The sequence below is a fragment of the Macrotis lagotis genome, chromosome 2 (assembly GCF_037893015.1).
Source record: "Macrotis lagotis isolate mMagLag1 chromosome 2, bilby.v1.9.chrom.fasta, whole genome shotgun sequence".
Classification (NCBI taxonomy): Eukaryota; Metazoa; Chordata; class Mammalia; order Peramelemorphia; family Peramelidae; genus Macrotis; species Macrotis lagotis.
Window position 1 is genome coordinate 188,902,938 of NC_133659.1, and position 25,456 is coordinate 188,928,393.

General features: G+C 49.7%; 1 protein-coding gene and 1 long non-coding RNA gene across 5 annotated transcripts in view; one reads left to right on the top strand and one right to left on the bottom strand.

Moving 5' to 3' along the window:
• The window catches only part of RARA (retinoic acid receptor alpha), a 54,852-nt gene that overhangs the window by 28,171 nt on the left and 1,225 nt on the right, over positions 1-25,456 (bottom strand). The window contains exons 1-2 of one of the 3 annotated variants that reach the window (XM_074223977.1): positions 16,676-16,881; positions 514-1,095 (exon numbers count right to left, since the gene is read on the bottom strand). In XM_074223977.1, coding sequence (XP_074080078.1) covers positions 514-691 — 178 coding nt within the window. In that variant the 5' untranslated portion in view covers positions 692-1,095; positions 16,676-16,881. Of the gene's footprint in view, positions 1-513; positions 1,096-15,704; positions 15,724-16,675; positions 16,882-25,456 lie in introns of those variants that run through there. The other 2 variants (XM_074223979.1, XM_074223978.1) reach the window with 2 other exon arrangements.
• LOC141513808 (uncharacterized) lies at positions 124-2,861 on the top strand. 2 transcript variants are annotated; one of them, XR_012475885.1, is made up of 3 exons: positions 124-1,117; positions 1,380-1,494; positions 2,570-2,861. It is a non-coding gene; the product is annotated as an uncharacterized LOC141513808 (long non-coding RNA). The 2 variants fall into 2 exon arrangements; XR_012475884.1 differs by having other exon boundaries at positions 131-1,117; positions 1,383-1,494.

The following is a 25,456-nucleotide window of genomic DNA, read 5'->3' on the forward strand; positions in this document are numbered from 1 at the left end:
ATCACCCCCCCCAGGAGGTGGCCCTTGCAAACTACAAAGAGCGGGAACAAAGTAGCATTACCTGCAAAATAGATGATAATAATATTATTTATATAGTGCTTTAAGTTTGCAAAGCACTTTATCTTATCTCCTTAGAATCTCACAATAATCCAGTGAGGTAGATGCTATCCCCATTTTAAAAATGAAGAAACTGAGGCTGAGAGAAGCTACTTCCCTAGAGTCACACAGTTACTAAGTGCCTAAAGATGGATTTCAACTTGAGTTTTCCTGTAGTCAAATCCAGAACCCGATCCAGTATACCCTTTAGCCCCCTCAACAGCTGGGTACATTATTAACCACTCTTTCCTTGTCACCCCCTCATTGACTGACACCCTGCCTTTTCCAGTATTTATACATCACAAAGGCACCAAATACCATTCCCTCACAGAGCCCTGAGGATAGGTCACCAGATTCCCCTGTGATATCTGGGCCCTCAATCCCTATCCCCCCCATTCCCACTGTCCCCCAACTTACTGGCTGGTGATGGAGTGCTGTACCCACTGACAGGAAGCTGGTGCTGGATACTTGTCAAGGTGCCAGGTGGAGAAAGTCCGCCCAGCATGGGAGGGAAGAAGAAGGCATAGTGAGGCACCGGGTACCCGTTAAGGTGCCCACCCCCAGGCGTTGGGCATGAGCTGCTATTGCTGGCCATGCCCCGTTGAGAGTCAGAGATATAAACAGAGAGTCCAGCTGGGAGGGTTTGAGGGGCTTCTGGCTGCCCCTTCTCAGCTCATTGGGGCCTGATGTTGGGAGGGGATGTGGGTGATCAACCCACCCCCTCTTCCTGTCCTGCAGCTGAAGAGGGCAGTGCCCAACAGGGTGATCTTGGCCTTCTGGAGCCACCGCCCAAACCAGGGGCAAGGTGGGGAAGGGAGGGGGGGCGCTGCTCAGGTCGGCGGTGGCTATGATAAGCTGGAAGGAGGCTTGGAAAGCTCAGGCAGCTTCCTGAATGGCACCCACCACGGCTGGCTGCTGGGCAGAGTATCGAGTGAGGTATCCTCACCTAGATGAGCTCTAATGATGCTGGTGCTGCTGGGGAAGCCATGTCTTCTGAGGCTGAAAAGGAGAAGACAGACAGGTGAGTAGGCAGAGAGAAGAGGGCACAGGGGTTTTCTCCATGGGGCTCCCCCCACCTGGGCAGCTGGAGGTTTTCCCGTGACACTAGGCTAAGCAGACAGATGGCACAGTGCCTGCCTGGCACAGACAACTCGGGAGAAGGGCCCAGACGCTGCAGAGGAGGAGGAGGTGGGGGTGAGAATATTCCCACAAAGAGAAGAACCCAAGCCTTCAGGAGACACCTTTCACCCTAATGGAACCAAAGGGCCTATTGTGCCTCAAAGCAGGGGTCCCTGGAGATCAAGAGGGGAAACATGGAAACACAACCGGATCCAGAGATCTCTCCCAAGAAGGGTTACCTGAGGTCACAGATGCAGAGAAAGCTTGAGGATGGAGGAGGTATAAGGGAAGGAGGGGAAGGGGGAGACTGCTGCTTCCCTAAAGCATGGCACTTCTCAGAATCATGACGCAGCAACCCTGGAGGCCTCTTACACCACTTCCCGGCCCCCCAAATCCAAGGACCTAACACTCTGCATATTTATGTCCCAGGGGCCCTGGAGTGGAGGTGGGGATATTTAGCCAGGAGAAGAGGATGATTCAGGTGGGCCACAGAGTTGTGCTTAAGTCTAGGAAGGCTGGTGTGTGGCAGGGGTATGATAATTGTTCTCTCTTGCCCCAGAGGCCTGAACCAGGAGCAATGGATAGAAATTGCCAAGAAGCCAAAATAGATTTGATAAAAAAAAAAAATGCTAATAATTAGAGATGCCTAGAAGAATGGGCCACCTAGGGAATGGTAAGTATTTCTCACTGGAAGTCCTCAAGCAGGCTGGCTGAAGAGAACCAATTGATCTGACAGTATATTAAAGAAAGGATTCCTTTTGCATGGGGCTCTGGCTAAGGGACCACTGATATCCCTATGATTTTGGGATTGTTACCCATATTCCCTGCCCCAAACCTTGAGTATAATGAGAGCAGAGGATATCTGGGTCCTCAGCTGCACTCCTTCAGTTTACAGATGAGGAGACTGAAGTTTAAGGCTGGTAAATAACTTGCCCACAATCACACAACTTATAAATGGCAAAGCCAGAACTTGTACCCGGGTTTTCTGACTACAAGTCCAGTCTTTGCCCTTCTTCACACATTAGGGGCAGCTAGGAGGTGGAACAGAGCAGCAGAACTGGAGTCAGGAGGACTTGACTTTAAGTCCAGCCTCAGACACTTAGTAGCCATGTGACCCCAAGCAAGTCACTTATTCTAACTGCCTTCCCCACCAAAAAAAAATTAATAGTATGGCTATCAATTACCAATAAAAGGGGTCTTCAGCTCCTCAGTAAGCCAAAAAGCCCTGGGGGAGTTGGGATGGGAGGCAGAGGAGGGAAATGACTCTTGTACCCTCTACACCTCAAGGTAGTTTGCTTCCTTAGCCTATTAATTACCATGATTATGAATGTTGACTATAGAAACACACTTCCAGGTCTCCAGTAAAGGAGGGTGACATCAGAGGCACAGGGAGCCCCACCCAGGCAGCAGCCCATCTGCCACACCCAGGACCTTTATGGAACTTCTCCAGATGGGTAAACTTCAACAGTGACAAGAGACAGTGACCTAGAATCTCAGGCAGACAGACAGACAGTCATGGGTTTGGGTGGGAAAGATGAAATCATGTTCATACAGCCCCAATCACTGTTTTGTGTTCTTTTACTTAACTGTTTTCAGGGATTTTAGTTGTGGGGATTCAATTAGGAGAAAGCTGAATAAAATTTATACAAGGGATTGAGAGGGAGGGAGGAAGGAAGGGGGAAAGGGGGGAAAGAGGGAAAGAGAGAGAGATACACACACACACACACACACATACACACACGGAGATGTGTGTGTGTGTGTGTGTGTGTGTGTGTGTGTGTGTATGCACATGAGGGGGACAGGAGATAACTATCACTATGCCATACAATGAACACAATTCATTATTTTTTCCTATTATACCCATGAAATATAATCCTACATGGGCATGCATACACACACACACACATTTATTGCACTTCAAACTTCTAGATCTCCACCATCAGCTTAGCCTTTCCAACTGCCTCTTCTTCCAAGAGATGCTCTAAAAGCAGCACCCCCATAAGCTCAGCCATCCCACCCGACACATTCGTGATCAGCCAAACACAAGGCACTCATGCCCACCCTCCCCAAGGCATGGAAACTCTCACAACGCCTAAGCTCAGTCTCCACAGATAAGCTCAGGGTGAGACAGCTAAGGGAGTGGCTCTCTGACAAGGGGAACCCTAGTACACCCTGTCTTATCCAACTTAACTTATTTTAAGCTTATCACTTGCTGGCCGATCACCTGCCTGCCTACAGCCCCCCCCCATCCTAGTCCCCCATGTCTTAAGGGGACCAGCCTCCACTAAGTCCTAAGACCCAGGACACTCCAGAAACTAGGTACCACATGTATCCAACTAGACAGAGAGATCTCAGTTCTAGGGGCTCCCATTCAGAGATTCCACAACCCCCCCCCCAGAGTAGAGAAGCTGAGCCACTTGAACTTTACTATTAAGTACTGCCCAGATGCTAAGAAGCATCCCCCTTACTCTCACCTAGAAAGAATAGAGACTTTCTAGTCTACAGTTCCTCCCTCCCTCCAACCCAACCAACTCCATGATAGGGCTGAGGCTCTGTCTCCAATACAACTTGGCTAATGCTATAAAGTTTGGAGCAAAGTTACTTAAAGTTCTCAAGGGAGGGACTTCTAGCCAAGGGGAGGAGGAAGCAACAGAGGCAGGGGTAAAGGTCACAGAGATCCTGCCAAAGGCCTAGGCCATGCCAACTGAACAGGGCAGGGCAGAGGGGTGGAGATGGAGGTAGGAGGAATTGAAGAGGCATGGACACAGAGTCCTCTGAGAGCTCAGGATCTCTTATTTATTCCTCAAGAAAAGTTCTTCTCCAAAGGAAGGGCAAGAAAAATGTGTTCGCGCGTGTGTGTGTGTGTGTGTGTGTGTGTGTAAGAGAAAGGATCCAGGACCCTCCCTTGTATTCGCTACTTGGTCCTATAACTCCATCCCACCTCATCCTAGAAGCATGGCATCACCTCTTTTCTCATGGCTTATCCCAAGGGCACCTTCAGAGAATCAAGGCCCAACATAGGCAGAGAAGGGAAACAAGACACCCACATCCAACCCTCTCCTATACATCATGGGCTGCCCACAGGGTACCCTTCCCCCCCCCATGTGGGCAGCAGGGGCGGAAAAACCACAAGCCCACAGTGCCAGGATATCCTGAACCCTTCTTGTGCCCCACCTGGCAGTGGCAAATAAGAGGGAGGAGACACAAAGGGCAATGTCAAGGGGATTTCAGAGAAGGTAGCAAGCACAGACATAGTTTGCTATGTCATCTACTCCTGTAAAGTCTACCCCAAAGACTCTCCTTTTGACTTCCTTCTCATGCTTTAGCCCCATACTACCATACAACAGTTCCTTCACAGGATATTCATCTCCTCTAAGGGTGAGAGGAATGAACTGATTTGAACTGTATCCTTATTTCCACTCAAAAGTTCAGCTGACTCCTCTCTATACCACATCTTCCAAGACCCCCACCATTAGGTTTACTAGAATGATAGAAGCATTTTGTTCTCCAGCAGCTTCTCTCTCTCCCCCTGCTTCCCCAACATGAGGGGGATAAAAACAACAACAACAACAATAATAATAAAGATAAATTATAGAAACATCCCAAACCTAAACAAATACTCTTGGAATACGCCACCATCACTTTATTAAATAATACTGATGGCTGATAACAGGTACCTGCCATTGAATCAATTGAAAATAACCAAAAATGGTTTATCTCTGGACTAAGCCATTGAAATGACTAAGATACAAGAGTAGTATCAAAAGGTCTTCCATGGATAACAACTGTATCAACTGAGCAAAAAATATGCTGGAGATTCAAACAAATGGCTGAGTCATGTGGACTTGTTTGTGAAAATAGAAGGGTTTACGTAGCAATCGAGGACTGGGTCTTATCACCAGAAACAGCAGAAATTATATTATAAACTGATGTGTGTTCAGAGTAGCATGTAAGACATGCTACTCTGAACACACCTGAACTCAAAGGATCTGGAAAGTTATCCAGAACAAGATCTGGTTAGTTAGTTAGTTAAATGCTGGGTGCTGAAAGTTTAATTTTTTTTTTCCAATTCAATTGTTCCCATTTTCTAACCAGATGTCAAATTGATCTTCCTAAAGCACAGCTCTGACTCTGACAACCTGTCCCAATTCAATAAATCCCAGTGGTTCCCTATAACCTCCAAGATAAAATATAAAACGATCCATTTTGCTTTTAAAATCATTTATCACCTGGACCTTTCTACCTCTCTAGTCATTTTACCTTACCCTCCTACACATACTCTTATGATCTAGTGGTTCAGGTCTCTTTGTTGTTCTTCCCACACACCACTCCATCTCCAAACTGAGCATTCTCATTGGCTGTTGTCCATACCTAGAACTCTCTCCCTTCTCATCATCACCTTTCTACTCCCCTCACTTCCTAGAAGTCTCAGTTAAAGTCCCACCCTCTGCCAGAAGCCGTTCCCAGGTCTCCTTCATTTTGGAACCTTTCCACTGAGACTATCCCCAAATTACCTGAATGTGTGTGTGTGTGTGTATTTGTATTTTGTTTATACAAAGCTTTTGTGTGTTGTATCCTCCACTAGACTATGAGCTCGAGACCAGGGACTATTTTTTTTTTTTTTTGGTCTTTGTATTCACAGTGCTTAGCCCAAGGCCTGTTTAATAAATTCTAACTGACTGATTTAAGAAATCCAGATTTCGTGATCAGTTTAGACTATTCATAGAAACAGTGGACACTATATAACATAGTGCTGCAGGCTGTTACAGCAAAGTTTAACATCTACCAAATACCTAGCAAGATGCAGCCTGAATTAAACATCAGAAGCACTGGATTTTTCATGTTCTGACAAAACAATAAATCCCCAAACTATAAATATAGACTTGAAAATATCCTGAAAACTCAACCAATAAACTATTTGATCTAGAGAATTGACAGACTAAACTGTCACTTATCTCCTAGCTGTATCATTGTTTCATTAAAAACTTAAAAACAATGTTTTTAATAGATATTACGAGTCCAAAAACCCATCTCCCAAACTACATGGAATGAAAAATGTTCAAAGTATAGAGATCAGAAGTCAAAAGTTATATGGGAGCAAGATGAAGGGCATATCATCTCCAATATCCTGTCTGCTAATACATTTGAACCATGGTTGCTTTGAGTAAACCTACCAAGGATGGGTTTTTCCTAATCATTTTATCTGATTACATAAAGTATTTCAACAGTCATAGAATGATACATACAAGGAAATAATAACACGATAATGACTTGTGCTTGGACCATTTGTATCTGAACCCCTTTGAAAAAGAAAAGAATTTATCAATAGTAAAAAACAATAAGGATAGAACCTTGGGTTTCATTGGTATGGAAAACTTCTAGATGAAGAAACTCCCTCTACCTGCAGATTGTCATTGTCACTGTCTGTAACTTAAGGGACTTGCCATGGGTTGTACAGCCAGGATATAAAGGAGGTGGGACTTAAACCCAAGTCTTCCTGGCTTTGAAGTCAGCTGTCTAACCACTATACCATGCTGCCTCTATAATAATGACAACAGCAATAACAATTCATATTACTACAGAACTGGAAAAAAACATTTTCTTCAAAATAACCCAGTTAGTATAACTATTATTCCCCTAATTTTATACAACAGGAAACTGAAGTTGAGTGAAGTGGTCACATAACAAATCTCATAGCAGGGACTTGAGGCTAAATCTCCTGACTCCAAGTTGAAAATTCTTGCCATTATACCAGGTGTGGATAAGAGTGCTTGGGAGAATATACTATCTCTACCCCTCACATACTGACCTATGCCCCGCCCCCCAGTTCTATTTTCACAAACCAGAATAAACCTTTGGATTAGTAGCAGAGGGGTGTATGGAGAATAACCCTTCACCCTCCTACTCCAGTCCAGCTGAGGAAACCCTTAGGGAGAAGAGGAAATAAGACTCCTTTCCTTCTGCCTCTCTCTGCCTCTCTGCCTGTCTGTCTGTCTCTGTCTCTCTATCTCAAGAAAGGCTAGATGACCACTATGTAAGGACCACCGGTGAAAGAAATCCAGCTTAGATGAGAAGAACTATGATGGCTTTTGAGGTCCCCTCCAACTCCTGATATTCTATGACCCCTCCCAGGATTCCCTCTACCAGAAGTCTTGACCCTAGTCTTTCCCTTCATTTCTTCCTTCTTATCCACCAATTCTGATAATCTTTTAAAAAAGGAAAGCTGGTATTCAAGGGGTTAGAGAGAGGGAGACTCTAAAGGGGAAAAGTGGGGCCCCAATTCAGGGTCAGGGGATTCCCATGCATTTTGCCAATGATTCATAAACAAATGAGATACAAAACACAAATCTTGTTTGGGGAGGGGGAGGAAAGTAGCCTCAGTCACAGCCTAAGTGGGTGAAGTCAACAGCTGCCCCCCAGGATCCTGTCAGAGGAGCCAGGCTAAGCTGGGCTGGGTAGGGTGGGGCAGGCAGGGCAGATTTCAAACAAGGAATAGGGCTATTTATAAACTTTCCAAGAAAAAAAAAAGCCACAGCCTTTCTCTTCCCTTTACCCCATCAGCTTTAGAGAGTGGGGACTCTTTACTCCCTTCTACAATCAGCCTTGGCCACTGGACTCCAGAGAGAGAAACAGGGAGATAGAGTTAGCCTGGGCAACAGCTCCTTCCAGCTCCTTCCCACTCCAACCCCTCCACTAGGCAATCAGGCAGCCTCAGTCTCAGTATTTATCTTCCCTACTGCCAAGAGTTGGGTGGGCAGGAAGCCAGGCATCCAAGCCCAGGCCTTTGGCCAGCCCCCCCCCCCCAATTCAGGGGGGACAGGGCCTCACACTCCCTCAGGCCAGGGAGGATGGTTGGAGGGGGGGATATAGGAGGGCGGTGCTGAATAAAGTAAAAACAAGGGAGGGGGGTGGAGGAGAGGATGATAGGGTAACTAGAGACCCACAACTGGGCTTGGAAAAAACTGATTGATCCTCACTTCCAATTAATTTATGAGGAAACCCAAAATGCTCCCTTGTAGCCTCCTCTATGCTCAGGTGAAGTTATAACCCAGATTCTTTCCTCAAAAAAACTAAAATAAAACTAACTCCCACCATCATCATTAAATCCACTTTCTCAACATACCTGCCCCATCCTAGTCCAATTCAGGCTCAGAAATACTGGTCATAAGATCTAAAGCTTAAAGAGGCCTTAAAGATCAAGTCCAATCCCCTTAAGTTTCAGATATGGAAACAGAGGGCCAGCAAAGTCAAATGACTTGTTCAAAGTAACTCAGTTCTTAAGTAACAGACTCAGAATTCAAACCCAAGGTCTTTGGACAGACACTAAAATCAGAAAGTTCACCTTGTCAGTCCTTGTGGGAAAGAAAGAGCCCTAGTCTGTCAATCAATGGAGCTTCCCACTTCTGACTCCACACAAGGATCCAGGGACGTCTGCTATCTACCCTCCAATGCTCTGGTGGTAAATCTCGACAGATTCTGAGGAGGCCTTCAAGAACTTTACCACCTGGGGTCTCTTAAGTCCCTTTTCTTCCGTATTTCCAAAGGAATTGACTAGAGCCATCCCTATCAAGAGAGGCAAGAACAGACCTGCCCCAGATGTGAGGCCCAATTGGGTTATAGTGACCTGGATGCTCTTCCCCTTCCCCAAGGGGGGATAAAAACATGGAGTTCTGCCAGGGACAGCCTCTTCCCACTCACCTCAAACAGTCCCCATCCCCAGACTTTCCAGGACTGTACTACTCCAAACTTCAGACTGCTCTATGAGGGAATCAGGTTGGGAGAGGGGTGAGGGGGAAGAAGAGGATGGAAAATCTGCCCACAACTTGTCCCTAGGTTCCAGCTCTTTTCCCCTAAGACCACAGAGCAAAACCCAGGGTCTAAAGGATGCCAAATTGTCTTGTCTTTCAGAGTACATTATGGGTTAAAAAGTGTGGTAGTGGAATGAGGAGTAAAGACAGTGGAGAGTGGCAGTCCCTAAAGACTCAAGGAGAAGGACCAGGGAAGGTAGGGGAAGGAAGAAAACAGGAAGAGGAAGAGAAAGATGAAGCGGGCGAGGTCGGTGGCCTAGACCACAGGATTGTTTGGTCAATACAAAGGCAGCTTTGTCTGGGGGGGGGGGGGAGAGGGTATGTTGGGGCAATGCCCCTAAAGGGGACCCATCTCTCTCCCTTCTGCATGGAAACCACCACTCACCCCCTTCCCACCCAGATCCTGGCACAGGGCTTTCCCCACCCCCATACTGGCATATGCCCCTTCTCAGTACCCTTTCATTCTCTTACAGAGAAGGGGAGGAGGCCACAGAGAAAACCAGAGGGCAAGAGTAATAGTTCCTTTCTCCCCTTCCAGATTCTCCTAGCAGAGCTCATCCTGGGTCTGCACGAGAACCCACCCACCCTCAGATTTTCATTCCCACCAACCCACAACTTGTTCTAGTGAATCGTCATACTCTATGTCAAAAGCCAGATGCTCCACCACAGGGATTCTATGTAACCCACCCCTCTTTCACTGGAAGGCCCAATACTATTCCCTCCCCCTATGGTACACACACACACACACACAGACAGCCTTCCCCAGGGACCAAGGACGTGGGGAAGCCGGGAACGCCCCCTTCTCTCCCTCCTGCCTCAGGATATCCTCTTGGCACTGACCCCAGACCAGGCCTGACTCAGGCTGCCTCTCTCCCACCCCACCCCAGGACCCCCAGGAGTTTCCTGCTCCAGACACACCCCACCCAGTTAGGCCCAGATTCAGGGTCTCTCCCCACTCACTTTCTTCTATTAAACACAGAGAAAGATACAGAATCACACACATATACATATCAGTCTAGGGGCAGGATAGGGAAAGCAATGTATGCGTGAACTTTCTCACACAAATACAGACATCAGTCTAAGAGCAGGAGGGGAGTATATGTATAAGATCTATCTTCCTCTCCAAAAGATCTGACACTAAGACATATGGGGAGAGGGGAAGGTTGGAAATAAAGGTGGGACTAGGGGAGAGGTCAATTTAATTACACTAACCCCATCCCCATCAAACACACTTTGCATAGCCTGGGATATTAGCCAGTCCCCTTCCCAAGTGCTTCCCCCCAACCTAGCAATGCCAGGAAGACATGAAAACTTCCTGGAAAAAATGAGCATTTGCACAGGGTAGGAGGAGGAGCCCCCAATACAGTAAGGGTGGGGGTGGGAGAGTCCCCACAGAACCCAGCATCCTTATAAGAAACACTGGGAACTCTCACAAACACACAAACAACAGCCAGAACTCTGCCATTATCTATATGAATCCATCAACCAGAAGGGGACTGGACTTGTGCTTTCATGACAGAAAAAACTCCCTTGACCAATTCAAATCTTCACCTTCTTTAGTTTGCTAGAACTCTGAGAGGTTAAAAGAGTTTCTTAGAGTAGGACAGTTTGTTTCCAAGGTAGACCTTGAACCCAGTTCTTGCTGTTTCTCACTCTGGGTGACCCTGGGTAAATCACCTCCCCTGCCTGAGTTTTAGTTGTCTCGTCTGTAAAATAAACTAGAAAGTTCCTAAAGTCCTTCCCTTGCAGCTCTGATAATGTTTGTCCAGTCACCTGCACCTTCAAGATCATAAGTGGTCCCATACACATAAGTAAGGGGCAGAAGAAGGTGACAGTCAGCCATCCCATACCCCATCATCACTGCCATAACTATTCAGAACTACATAAAGGAAATTTAGGGTATGGGTCCCCCAAAGCTGCTCAGGCTCTCTCCCAGGGGCAGGCCTGCACACTGCTGAGAGGGTGGGGGAGAAAACATCTCCTGAGGGCCCCAGGGGTGGTGCCCACAGTGGCCATATCCATGGCAACCAACAACAAACATGGCCCTACCAGGAGCCCAGGGGTGAGACAGGAAGCGGTAGCCACGTGATTGGAAGTACTTTTTCTTATGGGGAGGGGATGGCACCCTTCTGAGAGTCAGCACCCCTCACCCAACCTGGATCAGGAGCATGGGAGGGGGCAAGAGAGGAAGATGTGGAAGTGACCGCTCTGCCCCTCCCCTTCCCTCCACACTGAGGTAGGTCAGGGCCCTTCCCTCTCTGCCACTCAAGGCCCCCCCACCACCACCACTACCCACCCCAGACCCCCTCCCTTCAGTTTCCTGCCGTGACTGTAGATCAGAGAACTCTTCACCACAGCTTCCCCTTCTCAAGTCTCGATTCCTAGGCCTGGAGGGTTTCATTTTGGACTAGAGAGATTCAGAGCTGAGGACGGGGACTCTGAGCGCGCGAGCGCATATGTGTGTGTGTGTGTGTGTGTGTATGTGTGTATATGGGAGGGGTAGAGGGGGTACACACATTGGGCTGAATGGAAGGAGAACAAGAATGTGGATACATTTTAAAACACACACACACACACACACAAACACACACACATACGAGTGGGTCACAGTGACAGTGACTCACACAAACACCTAAGTGACTGTCCTTAGGTGACTCTAGGATGGGGGGAAAGGGGAGTTGGGTTGGAAGTATAAAAAGCGTAGAGATGGAGTCCTTGACTCTCTCCTAACACTGCTCTAAACCTCTTTCCCTTTCCTATCTCAAACCCTTTCTAAATTCATCTCAGTCATCTCTTAAAGACATGCCATGCGCTCTCTGCCTGGGAAGACAAGCTCGAAGCTCTCTCTGTCCTATGCCTCAGACATGAGTGCCAAGGAATACCCCTCCCAGTTCCAAGGTGCCCGGTCAGAAGAGGGCACCTTGGCCCGAAGGAGGGAATGGAACCTCCCCCTTCTCTCCCCCTTCTCTGCAGATGTCCTGGACTATATTTAGCCCAGGCCGGGCGGCCAGCCAGACCCAGACGCCCCACTGGTCCTGAGCTAAGCTCCCAATTTTCATGCTATTAAAATATTAAGGGAGAAATACCCCCCAAACCTCCACAACCATCACCAGAAGAACAGCAGGAGCCCAGGAGGAAAATCAGGGGAGATCTGAGGATGTAAAAAAGAATAGAATCAGAGCTTCTCCTAGCCTATTCTCCTCCATTCTATTTGTGGTCTTTGTCCCGCTTTTCCCTCCAGGAAGAAATAGGGAGGGGTATTGGGATAGAGTAAACCCAAGTAGATATGGGAGAGTCTAAGTTTATAGGGAAGAAGGGGAGGAACACCTGCTGAGAGTGGTATGGAAGGAGGGGGATGTAAGGCACTAGAAATTCCACCTGTCACATTTCAACCCCCACCCCTATGAGCTCTGGTTACAGGACAAGACGGAGTGGGAGAGGTTGACAGGTGCAGGACCAAGCTGTGGCCATCAGCTTAATCCCTACTGGGACTGACAATGGGGTGGGGGCCCAGTTGTGCCTGTAGGGGCATCAACCAGGGGCTGTTACCTCCTCTCTGGCTGAGGGAGGACAGAGCAGAGTAAGTCTGTATATATGCTGCCTCTTTCCTAGTCTCCAACTCTGTGTAGTAACTCATTGGAGAGCAGGAGAGTAGTTGGAGGGGGGGAGGACTCTGGCAAGGCGCCTTTTTCCTACTATACCTATCTCTAGGGAAGGAGGGAACCCAACATGCCCCCTCTCTCCTCCCCTCCCCCTAAGATGCCAGGCAGGCGGGCCAGAGTGTGGGAGGTCTGTCTGCCTCCTCCTCCTCTCCAAATTCCAGAAACAAGCAAGAAGAGGCTCCAATTGCAGAAAGAGCAGCAGGCGGTCCAGGCTGTGGGGGCTGTGGGGAGGCTGAGACCCAGACTGAGTGGGAGAAACCCCCCCCAAGTTCTCTTGATCAAGCGTGCGCACACACGCACACACACAAACACACACACACACACACACACACACACACACACACACGCAAAAACCAAGTGCTCTCACCTCCCACAGAGACACCCAGACACCCAATCCATACAATTCCCAACACACACCCGGACACACACAGAGATCCAGGCACACTTTGAAAACAGCCTCTCCCTCCTTTTCCCTCAAACTGTGTGGGTTACAGACAACAGGGGTGGGCGGATGGGGGAGAAGGGGGGGCCTAAAGGTAGTAAAGGGATAAAGCAGTTTTCCATGCTAAAAAAGAGGGGGAACTAAGAAGGGAAGGAGAAAGAAGGCATTAGAAGGGAATGTGAAGCAAGGATCCCTGATGCTAGGAGGAGTCAGCCACACATTCTCACTCCCCAAACCCAATAGGTCTAGACACCACCTTAAAGACTCACACCCCAGTCATCAACTCCCAAAACCCCAAACTAGACTTTCTAGACAAGGTCAGAGCAGGTCCCCAAGTAGTGTGCAGGAAGATGATGTTGGACAGGAGAGATTAACCCCATTTATACTAAATCCATTTGTTATTGGCATGGGATTACAAGGGAGAAGGAGAATGGGGAGGGCTGAGGACCTGTGGCTAGGGCAAGGAGTAGATTCCAAACCAGGTTCCCTGGAGATCCAGCTGCTCTTAGCCTGCTGCCCTTACAGCTTCTCTGAAGACCATCTTGTCCTTTATGTGCCAGCCCATCATCCAAAAGGCAGAGAGCCAGAGCTTTGTGCTCATGTCAGTGGGTGCCAGGGGCATGGCTGGCAGGCCCTACCCTTTTTTTTTAGGTTTTTTGCAAAGCAAATGGGGTTAAGTGGCTTGCCCAAGGCCACACAACTAGGTGTCTGAGGCGGGATTTGAACTCAAGATACTCCTGACTCCAGGGCCTGTGCTCTATCCACTATACCACCTAGCCACCCCAGGCCCTACTCTTTTGGTTCCTCTCCACAAGGTCCTGGAAACCATCCCTGTCTAAGACTCTAGGCAGATAATAAGAGAGAAGGAAATGCCAAGAGCACAGGCCCAGTCCTTTAGGTAGGGGAGTTCAGGAAAAAGAAATGGTTCCAGACCCTTGCCCACCCCGCCCCACCCCCAGGGATCTTTGTCAAGACCTTTCATCAGTATCTCACAGATTAGGGGCCACCTCAGATAATGCCAATCCCCTATGAATGAGTAGCAGGAACTATGTTGTGGCACGTGTGGGTGACTGTGCCCAGCAAAAAAAATCAAAGTGGGGGCTGGGGTAGAGAAGGGACAATGAGCCAAGTGAGATGGGGCTCCCCACAGCCAACTTCCTGCTAGACTGATACATGAAGGAAGAGGCCTCCAGGGTAGTAAGATAGAGATGCCACAGTTATCCCAACCCCAGACTGGTGGGTAGGGGTTGTGGCTAGTCCTGGTTCCAACTTGGTACAAAAACTTAAATGGGGGGGGTAAGATGATCATCTAAAATCTACTAGGCTGGAGGTCATCTCACCCCTCCACCTGTATCCACAATTGGCTGCCCTCTCCCAGATCAGATAATGAGGCTATATAGAGAGACTCCCCATGGAAAAAAAAGGAAGCTGTCTCCATACACACTCCCTCTCCAAAGCTGGGATCTCTAGTTCCCGAAGGCTAGGGAGTCCTACTTTGTCTGACCTCAGTGACCTTTCTGGCTCAGGACGTGCAAGATTCCAGTCAACACTGATCTCACACTTTCCTCACCCAAACAAACTCTTTACTGCACTTTAAGCTCATTTGACTTCACCAAAACCTTGTCCCTTCAATTTGCAGGTGATAAAGAGGCAAGGTAATAGTCAACTACAAAATGTTAATTTCCGAAACCCTGGTTAGGCCTGGTGCTCACATCACAGAGATAGGACTAGGAAGCTAGACCCAGGTAGGAAGAGTGTTTCCAGACCCTTCCCCACCCCCGGGGAAGCCCCATGGCTCAGAACATCCCCCACATACTGGCTAGGGGGATTCCCCAAATCGCTACCCTCCCACAACACAGGAGATGAGTTTGGGGTTTGCACTGTGCTCTCCTCCCAGGAACAAAATGACTCCGGATTGGGAGGGTTACAAGTTACAAGTTCCCAACTTGAACGTCTGGCCGCTAAAGTTTAGGAAGAGACAAAAGGAGACTCTAGTTCACCTACCGAAGTTGTCCCAGGGAAAAAGGAATATGAGCTTGGATGGATAGAACTTGGAGGTGGGAAGCAAGAAGGAGGATGGTGGGAATTTCAGGGAAGGGTGAGGAAGTCAAGGAGATATAAGAAAGGGAGAGTCTCTCAGTTGATCGGGGTTCCACATGCACCCTTGTGACTAAATTACATATACACACACAAATACACCACTCACACAAAACAGGCCAATGGAAACAGACTCTGAAGTCTGAATACTCAACAGTCTGGGGGAGGGAAGTTGGAGAGAAGAAAAACTTGGCATAGCTGAGGGGGGCAGGGATACCAAGAACAGCTGGGGGTTCTTGTCTGGGGAGGGGGCATCCCTGAGATAAAGGGATCCTTCTGCTCAGATGTCTAAACTTCTTTGTTTAGGAAGATGAAGGAAGATTTCCCCCATTCTTTTTTCCCTGTCTCCCCCCCCCAGCATTAACTCCTCACCTAGGCCCAGGTAGAGGGTCTGTGCCCAGAGCAGATAAGGGGCAGTGGGTAGGAAGAAAAGAAAAACATTTCTCAGTGACCACCCTCCCCCATTCCCCCCACACACACATCTGGCCCACAGCTTCCCAGCCTCCGTGGGTGGTACTGGAGTCAGCAAGAATCAGGGTTGTACCAGGTCCCAGACGGTTCCCAGCAGAGCCAATCCTGGGCAGAACAGACAGCCATGTTCCTCCTCCCCTCCCTCCCCAAAGCCAATCCCCTCCTCAAGGAGGCGGCGAGGCGCTGCCCCGATGTCGCTCCGGTTCCCGGGGAGACGAGGCGGACAATGCCCCGAACCACCGACCCCGTCCGGCGGCGGCGGGGCCGGCCCAGCTCCGGGATGCCGCGCCGCGGAGCCCGCGCCCAGCTCCGGCCGGGCCCCCCGAGGCTCCCCCGAGAACTGTCCCCGGGCCGCAGGGGGCTCGGATGACAGGAGGGAGGGGGCCGGGCCGCCCCGGGGCATCTGATCTCTCCCCGAACAGGTTTCTCTCAAGTGGAGAAGCAAAGCTTCTCTGCGCCGCCCGGCCCGGGCGCCCACGGACGGGCTCACGTCGGCGGCCCCGGCCCCGGCCCCGGCCCCGGCCCCGGCCCCGGCCCCGGCCCCGGCCCCGGCCCCGGCCCCGGCCCCGGCCCCAGACGCACGTGCACACGCCGGCCCGGGCGGAGCGGGGACCCCGGGCGGAGCGGGGACCCCGGCGGAGGGGCGCGGCAGCGGGGCGCTGAGGCACTCCCGGAGGCGGCGCCCCCCCGCCGGGCGGCAGACACGCCCCCGCAGACAGCGCCCGGCCCAGACACACGCCCCCGACGCGGGCACCGGCGCCTCCCGCACGCGCCCCCCGACAGCCGGGCCTCACAAAGGCAGCCCCCCGTACAAAGGCAGCCAGACGCACGCCGGGGCGCCGCGCGCACCCCCCGCACGCAGCCGGAGCCCCCCCCGTGGGTTTCCCCGGCGCCCCCCGCGCCCCATCCCCCGCTCCCACGCCGGGCGCCCCGGGAGGCTGCGGGCGGCCGGGGCCGGGGGTGAGAACGGCGGGAGCTACCTGGCCGCCGGAGGAGCCGGGTCCGTCCTCAGTCCGTCCGCCCGCCCGCCGAGGGAGCGCGGCCCGCCCGGGCCCCTCCCTCCCTCCTCCTGGTCCCCCGCCCAGGGCTCGGCTCGGAGACCCGGGAGGAGGAGAGTCCGGGACTGGGGCCGCGCGGCTGGCCTCAGGGGCGCGGGGAGAGCGCAGCGGCCATGGCGAGTCACGTGCCGAGCATGAAACTTTACCCGGAGCCCGGGGCCGGGGGGGCGGGGCGCCGAGGGCCGGGGGGCGGCCTCCTCCCCGCGGGCCCGCCCCCGCCCGCCCGGCCCGCCAATCCCCGGCCAGGGGGCGGGGCCCGGAGCACTCCCCCGCCTAGGTGTGTGCCGGGGGCGGAGGGGGCGGCGGGGGTGGGGGAGCGTGGGAACCCCCGCACCCCCCAGCCCTTTCCGCACCGAGGCGCCCAACTGGGGTCGTAGGGAAGTGCCAGAGAACCAGGGGTGGAGACCAGCCCCGGGCGCCCCCGGATCCCCCCCAAGTGCCAACCTTCCCAGCGCAGGCAGGGCACCTGAAAGAGGGAGGAGAGGCTAGGGCCAAGTTATCCTGGCGACCGGCTCCCGCTCCCGCTCCCGCTCCCGGGGATTCCACTTGCCCTCATGTCCCTAAGGAAAGGGAAGGAGAATCCCTGGATTCTCAAGGAGAGGCAGGTACCAAAGCGCCAATCAGAATGGAGGGGCCCACTTCTAGATAAACCCTCAACTCCCCTTCTCTCATACAAGGCTAGAGGGCGTGAGACCCCCTTTCTTCACCATCACCCCTTTTTAAAAGGGAGCCCCGCCCCCTAATCCCCAAAGACAGGAGCTCTCTAAAGTTCCAGTAGGGGGAGCTTAAGAACCTTGTCCTGCCCCCCACCCCCTTTTCCGTACACCCCCCTCCCAGAAATGCAGACTGATTCACTTTCCTTTGGCTCTGCTGGGGGCAGGAGTAGAAAGGAGTAAGAGCCGGGTCCCAGGGCTGGAAAGGGCCATAGGGAGCACTGAGTCCCCCCCCCCAAGAGAAAAATGAAGCCTAAGTGAGGCAAGTGTTCAAAGTCACAAGGATAAGTGGCTTAATGTAGAGTCCAAACATCTTTCTGCTAGATCACAATTATCAACATTAGGATGCTCAGATTTATGGACTTAGGTGTGGAGACAGAAGTTATCTCCCTACGATCGAATCCCAACTCCCAGCTTCCCCAAAGACTTGTACTTATTCTTAGATGGGAAGAGGCTAAGACAGTAGGAAACCCATGGGGATATCAGAGGGAAGCACAGACAGACACGGGACTCTAAGCCACTGGTCCTCCTGAACGACTTTCTAACTTTGAAGGGGGTCAAAGGCCTGGAAGTAAAATGTAGGAGACAATCCTAGAATATTAATGATGGAAAAGTCCTTAGAACATAGAACTCCAGAAAGGGGTGGTACCTTAGACATGGCCTAGTCCAACCTTATTTTTCACAAGGAAGAAACTGATGCCCCAGGATTCACAGAAAGCTCTTTGGGGCATGGGTTTTTAACTTTGTATTCCCAGTCCCTAGCCCTCTACAGCAAAAAAAAAAAACAAAAACAAAAAAAAAAACCCAGTACTTATATTCCTTGATAAAGCAATCTAAGATGAGAAAACCAACTTCTTACACTTCCTACTTGGATTCTCAACTCCTTGCCAACCAGGGTAATTTAGGATGACCTGTTTTTATTTGGGGGGGGGAAGAAAGAAATGAACTGCTATGACCTGGCATCATGGTGATCTACCCAGCTGGCTCTAGAGAGAGAATCTCTCTTCCCACCCCCCTTTCCTGTGCTCTATCTCCTCCTCCCGCCTTGATTTCCGTCTGCCTTTTCAGCCTCCCATCCCCTCCCACCCCATCCAGGCCAGATCCATCCGCAAACATGTGCTCAGCGGGTAGGAATGCACCAATGGCTCCCAGATGTGGATGCTAATGCTTAACCCCTTCTCCCACCCACCCCCACCTCCCTACTGATTCAATTCAGCAACACAGGGTGCTGCTGGGGTGGGGGTGGAGGTGGAAGTGGAGATGGAAGCAGAGCAGATCAATCATCTGCCTGGACCCATCCATCCCCCCCCCCCCCAAGTCAGCCCCTCCACCCTCTCTTGAATACTATAGCTGAATTGAGTTTGTCTTGCCTGCAAGGAGCAAGGGTCTAATAGACACAGATATGCATAGAGCACAGACATGGAGACCAGACTGACAATTGAATCTTTTAGATCCTGCTACCCCCAGGAAATGAACTAGAATTTGATTCCCCTCAAGCCCTTTCAAGCTCATTGCCCAATGAGTATACCTCCCTAACCCCAGCCCCTAACCTTTGCCCTTTTATTTCCCACTCCAAAATTCATAGGGAAGGAAGTTTTCAGATTTAAGGGAGCTAAGACAGAAGGGAAGAAGCCTGAGTGTCCTATAGCCTACATGGGGCCTAGGAGAGGAGCAGGGAGCCCCAGGGACTGCCCCAAAGTCAGTTTTTTTTTTCCAGAAGCAGCTGAATTCCAGCTGTGTTGGACACACACACACACACACACACACACACACACACATGTCTGAGCCGGAGAAAGCTGCTTCTCCCCCCCCCCCCCCCATGACCTAGAAGCAGAATTCCAGACCAAAGAGCCAAGGAGGCTTCAGGGGAAATAGACACAAATGGTAGAAGATACTGAGAAATGAGTGGCTTTTCAAGGCACCCAGAATGAACAGAAAATAAGCTATTCTTTTAATTCCCCCCAAAAGATTCTTAAGTCTTTTCCAGTCCCAGCCCTTCCTTTCTCATACCCCCCCCACAGACACAGAGTGCAGAGATTCCAACCACAAAAAAAAATTATACTAGACTAGGCACAGTAGAGGTCAGAGGATTGGGGGAAGAGAATCATACAAATTAACACAAGATAAGATCAAAACCTGCATCTCCTTCCAATTCTGAGCTCTTTGCATTATACTACCCTATTTTACCAGGGGTTTAGGTGAAGGGTAAAGAGATGAGTTGAGGGTGTGGTGCTGGAATAACAGAGGGACTGTTTGGGGGGGGGGGAGAGGTCCCCTAATCTCCATTTAGCAAAAAGATATGTAAAGTGGCACATTTTAGGTCAAGAGAAGGGAAATTTTGGGGGTTTGTTTTTCTGTGTACATTTTAGTCAGTGTTTGACAGTGCCTTCTTCAGAACTTTCTACACCATTTCTCCCTTGTCCTTTGTTGGAATACTAGATAGGTTTCCTCTGCCTACAGCCTGCCAGTATAGGAAATGCCACCTTTACCTGACCACTTCTACAAAGGAAAAGCGAATTGGGATGGGCACAAATATGACTGAAGAGATTGGGGGAAAAGGAGTGGAAAGAGAACAGAAACATCTATTAGATTCAGGACAGACCAAGACATGATATATACTGTCAAAGGAATTGTCTGAAGATAGAATGTAACTCAAATCACAGGCCCTGGGACAAGTACCCACCACCTCATTGGACACAACTAGGGTGACTCAGCTGCATCCGGAAGAGATGCCAGGGCAATGACTCACCTACCGAGAAGAGCTGAAATTGGCATCATGCCAGCTTCTGGGACAGAAGTGACTTAGTCACTGGGGTTGCTGTGCCTGCTAGGCATTGCCAAGGGAATAATGGCTGTGGGAAGGTGATGGTAGCATGAAGAAAGTTGGAATCTCCAGGATATTGTGCATGACAGTGACACCCATTCCTATTCTCTGCCCCCCTCAAGTTGACCATCCTCCACCCTGCCAATGCCCAACCTCTAGTTCAAACAAGTTATCCAAGACCCCTGGGATGCCCTGCCCCCATGACAATCTGCCCTCGGCCTATCACTCACCACTCATATTACTGCCAGCTCCACCTCCTGCCACCCAAGTTGTACCCAGGCTCCACGTCTCTCTCAACATGCCCTGGCAGTACCCCCCCCTCCCTGCCCTTGTTACCCCCACCCCCACATCCCAGCAGCTGCTGAAGTTGTCAGGCAAGAGAACTGAGTGGGTGGGGGATTGGGTTACCGGTGGCTGGTGGGATGGGCTATCATCCAGTTCCTTTCCCTGGTTCTCCCCAATGGCATTCTTTCTTCCCACTGTCACCCTGGTGCCAGCCTGGCAGAAAATGTCTTAAAATTGGATTCCTCCACTCCCCTTCTTCACCACTAGGCAGCAAATGAAGGTTCAAGAATATTTGCCAGGCATTAAACCTATTTTTCCCCACCCAACTCCATTCCCCCAGCAAAATAATTTCCATATTCATCTGATCCCCCTTCCCCCAAGCTCTAATACTTTCCTCCAAATCCCTTACTCTTAGCCAATAGAGGGGTGGAAGGTTAGTCCTAATAGTTCAAACTCACTGGGATTAAATTCTCCCCCTGAATCCCACCCCATCCCCAATCCCCATGTTATCTGTAGTCTCTAGTCCCAGAAGATTGGGGGGAGGGGTGGGGAGCCCCAAGGGGAGCTAGCAGGCCAGACAGCCTCAATCCTCAATCCATTTGCACTATCGATTTCTCACACACTGTGGCAGAAAGCCCAGAGGTTGGGGGTAGAGGGATGACATAGCCCCCCCAGAGACTGAGACACAGACAGTGACTGAGAAGGAAGGAGGAGGGGCAGTATCTGACAAAGTCAACCGAAATCAGCTGAAGGTAAGGAAGACTAGAGCACATCTTTTAGTAAGACTGAATGTTGGTTTGAAAGTATGGCGATCAGCGATGGAATACTGAAGGAACAGTATCCTTGGGGAACTAGTTATTCTCACCTTCAACCCATCCAGTAACCTCCATCAGTTTTCTTTCTTCTTCCTTTTACATCCCATTCCTCATGTCTCTCTCTGCCTCAAGTCTCAAAAGTCAGTCTTTATTCCCTTTACTCCTCCCATTTCCAACTTGGGAGAAACCAGAAGCTGAGTAGAAAGAGCCTCAGAAACATGCCCACCTGTCCCAAACTAGAGGCAATGAAGTACAGTGAAAATAGTGCAGGGTTTGAAATCAGAATTAAAAAAAATCTATAGCTATGTGACCATGGGTCACTTTTTTTGAGAGTGGGGTCAGATGACCTTAGAAGGTCCCTTCCAGCTTTAAATCTTTTATTCCTTTGGGGGTAAAGACTAGATATAGGATCCAAGAAACAGCCAGGAACTCTTTCCAGAAGTATTAGGTTAGAAATATGGGGAATTCACATCATCTTCAACTTTTACTGATTCCCTCATATATATATATATATTGAAATGAGAGCTACATAATAATGGTGCAGAGGGTCTCAGTCCAGAAGCTAGGAAACAGTTTTGGGACCTAGTTTCTTCCTCTATGTGTGTTTAAAGAGAATGGATTAAATTAGGGGAGCAGATATTTAGAGCTAGAAAAAACCTTGGAGGTAATCCACTTTGTTTTTTGGCAAGGCAATGGGGTTAAGTGACTTGCCCAAGGCCACACAGCTAGGTAATTATTAAGTGTCTGAGGCCAGATTTGAACTCAGGTACTCCTGACTCCAGGGCTGCTCTATCCACTGTGCTACCTAGCTGCCCCTGAGGTAATCCACTTCTAATCCCTCATTTTACATATGAGGAAATTGGTCCAGAGAAGTTATGACAAGCAAGAGTCTAAATTTGAACACAAGTCCTCTGATGTCAAATCCAGCATTCTTTTCAATGCACTAAATTCTCTCTTAGGTTAACATTCCACAATCTCAATTCCCCCAGTCTTAGTCCAACTGTTCAAAATACTACCCAAACCTCAAACCTGTCTTCATTACAACTGCTGGGAAAACCTGTCTCCAGAAATCAGAGACCAATAAACAAAGCAGGGTAGGGCTCTGCATCAATAAAATGTGGCCTCAGCAGATACCAAAGAAACTAGGGCTGACAAAAGAGACCCTATTGCAATGTTATAAGCAAGTCGGCTAACTTTGGTAAATCAAAGACCCAGATCTAGCTGCCAGAAGAGCTTGGGATAAGGGAAAGGCTGGGGCTGCCTTTCCCTGCTCTGTTGACTTTTTCTTAGCTCCACTCCCTCAGACCACATTCCAGCCCCCGGCTCTGATGCTTATAATTCGGATCTGACTCCATGACCCAACCTCCCCTAACCACCCCAAGTTCAGTGCCCACCCCTACCACCCCTTATGCAGCTCCCTCTCCATTGCCAGCAGTTCCTCAGGTCCCTCCTCTCCAGTCCTCACCCACCTTGGCCAACAGTCCCCCCTCTGCCTGGCCGCCCCGTGCCTTTCTGCACGTCTCTCCTGCTAGGGGACAGGCCAACTAAAAATAGTCCCTGCTGCCTCTCGCCCACAGCTGCCCAAGGAGCAGGAAATGAGGGGGGAGGGAGAGAAGTGTGTGCCATCCTGCCCCCCTCCCCATCCTGGGCTCAGCAAGATGTCCAGCACTTCAGACTAGGGCAGGTGCCAGATTGGTCATCCTGAGAGCATCCTACTCTCTTGGGCAGTTCTAGATGTCTGTGTCCACACTCTCAGAGCCAGCTCCCACCACCACCACCAAGGAATAAAGGAGAGAGGGGGGCAGACTTGAGGACTCTTTTCAGTCCTCAGTCAGTCAAGGTCAACCACATTGTGGGCATAAAACAGGATGGTGACCAGCCCAAAAGATTGAGATACTGGAAGCAGAAGCAGGGGAGAGAATAAACTTGAAAATTGGGTGCGGAAATTCAGCTCCCTGGACCAATCTGAAGGACCTGGGAGGGAAGACTCCCTTTCCTCTTCCAACTCTCCTGGGCAGAGAGCCCTTTTCTCCCTATTAGCAGAAAAGGTCAGTGCTCTAAGAACAAGAAAAGGATCCAGAGAAGAAGACAGTTTAGTAATCATCTACCTATGTAAAAGGGCCAAGCAGGACATGGAGTGGCTTAAAAAAACAACACAAAAACAAAACCTCAGTTCCTTAAATGTAAAGCTAGTACACTCACTGGACCAACTATTAGGCTATTCATGACCCAGTTCCAATTAATTTGTAAGCCTAGGGGTTAGGTTGTGAATGGAGGTAGTGAAGACTACCTTAATGGTGCCTTGGGATTTTCAGTCACCTCCCAGCCCAGAGAGATGTTTCTCCCAACCCCATACAAAAGGAAACCAGCTCAACAACTCTCCACAGGCTGCCACAGAAGACATACACAGTGAAGAGGCAAACCCAGGAGTCCTGGATTCCAGCCCAGAGACTGAGTGAGAAATACCTTGAAGGTGAGGAAAAGCCACAGAAACACCCATATCTCTTGCAGAATCCAGACTGTAGGCTCAGTGGTAAGTTCCAGCAGATGGACTGAGAAGCACCTCCAATAGCATCAGGAAAGAACAAAGGGCTTTAGGAATCAGCAGCTGGGAAGATCTAAGGGTTTTAGGGATCCAATTCAATATTGATTAAATCTTTACCAAGATAGCTAAATGGCTAAAATTTCAGGTCTGGAATAAGGAAGATTCAGCTTCCTGAATTCAAAATTAGTCCCAGACACTGACTAGCTGTGTGACCCTGGGCAAGTCACTTAATCCTGTTTGCCTCAGTTGGAGACTGAGCTGGAGAAGGAAATGGCAAACCACTCCTGTATCTCTGCTAAGAAAACCCCAAATGGGGTCATGAACAAGGGGAACAACAAGCATTTCCTATGTTGTATTGGAGATAGGAAAAACCCAACAACCCTACAATTCTTTTTGTCAAGAAGCCTACATTTTATTGTAATGACAAGGAATATCACCTCTTTCCAGAAGACAGAAGCCCAAACTGTAAGAAGTCACTAGAAGCTCTATCCCACACTACCTAGGTCTTTGTGTCTTCACTCTTATCCCAGATGTGAAAAACATTAGCAAGAAGCAGATGCCAAGTATCCAGTGGTCACAGTCAATTCCCTGATCACCACTAGCATAGCCACCAACTTGCAGTCCCTCCAAGACTACTCATTTCTAGCATCCCTCTTCCCTCTAGTCAAGTTGAGGTATGGGTACAGCCAGGGTGATTGTGCCATTCCCTGATTATCCCTACACCCCCCCCCTCCCCACACTGCTTTCTCAGCCACCACACATCTCAGCTGTCCAATTGGATTAGTACTCCTGCCTACTGAGCTGGACAAGGAAGCTATGGGGTAGGGGAGAGACAAGGCCAAGGACAGCATTTGAAGGAAGGAAGAAAGAAGGGGGAGTAAGGGTTGGAGTAAGGAAATACAAATCCCAAGTGCAGAAGTTAAGAACAAACATCCAGGGACAAGTTTCATGCCAACAGGGGAGAAAGAATCATGAATGATGGGAGAAATCTCAATAGCAGCAGCACCCTCCCCCTACCACAAAAACTGATTATTTATTGATTCTCTCTCCCTATATCCCAAACTACCTGAATGACCTGAAGGCAGAGAATACTTTTTTGGTAGGGTAGGGGAAAGGTAAGATATAGAAGCTGCTAGGCAATTGAAGTAGACCATAAAACCTCATCTCCACTTCATATCTTTATTACAAAGGAAAAAAAGATCTTAAAAATCAGTCACTCACCTCCTATCCCCCAGGTCAAAGGCCAATGGCACTGTGTATCAACAGTCCATACCCCACCAGACCCAGCTTCATGTGTCCCCAAGGAAAAACAATTGCACCCAGGCTGCCCTTGGTCATTTCCAATTTCTTGTTCTGCCTCCCTTCCCCTCCCCAACCTACTTCCCCCTTCTAGAGGGGAGAGATACACATGAATACAGAATAACTGAGATTGTCACACACATTGACACAAAGTCACGCTCTAGAGCTGCTAAGGATAGGACCAGTTCATCTAGCTACTCCACACTGAAGGAAAAAATAACA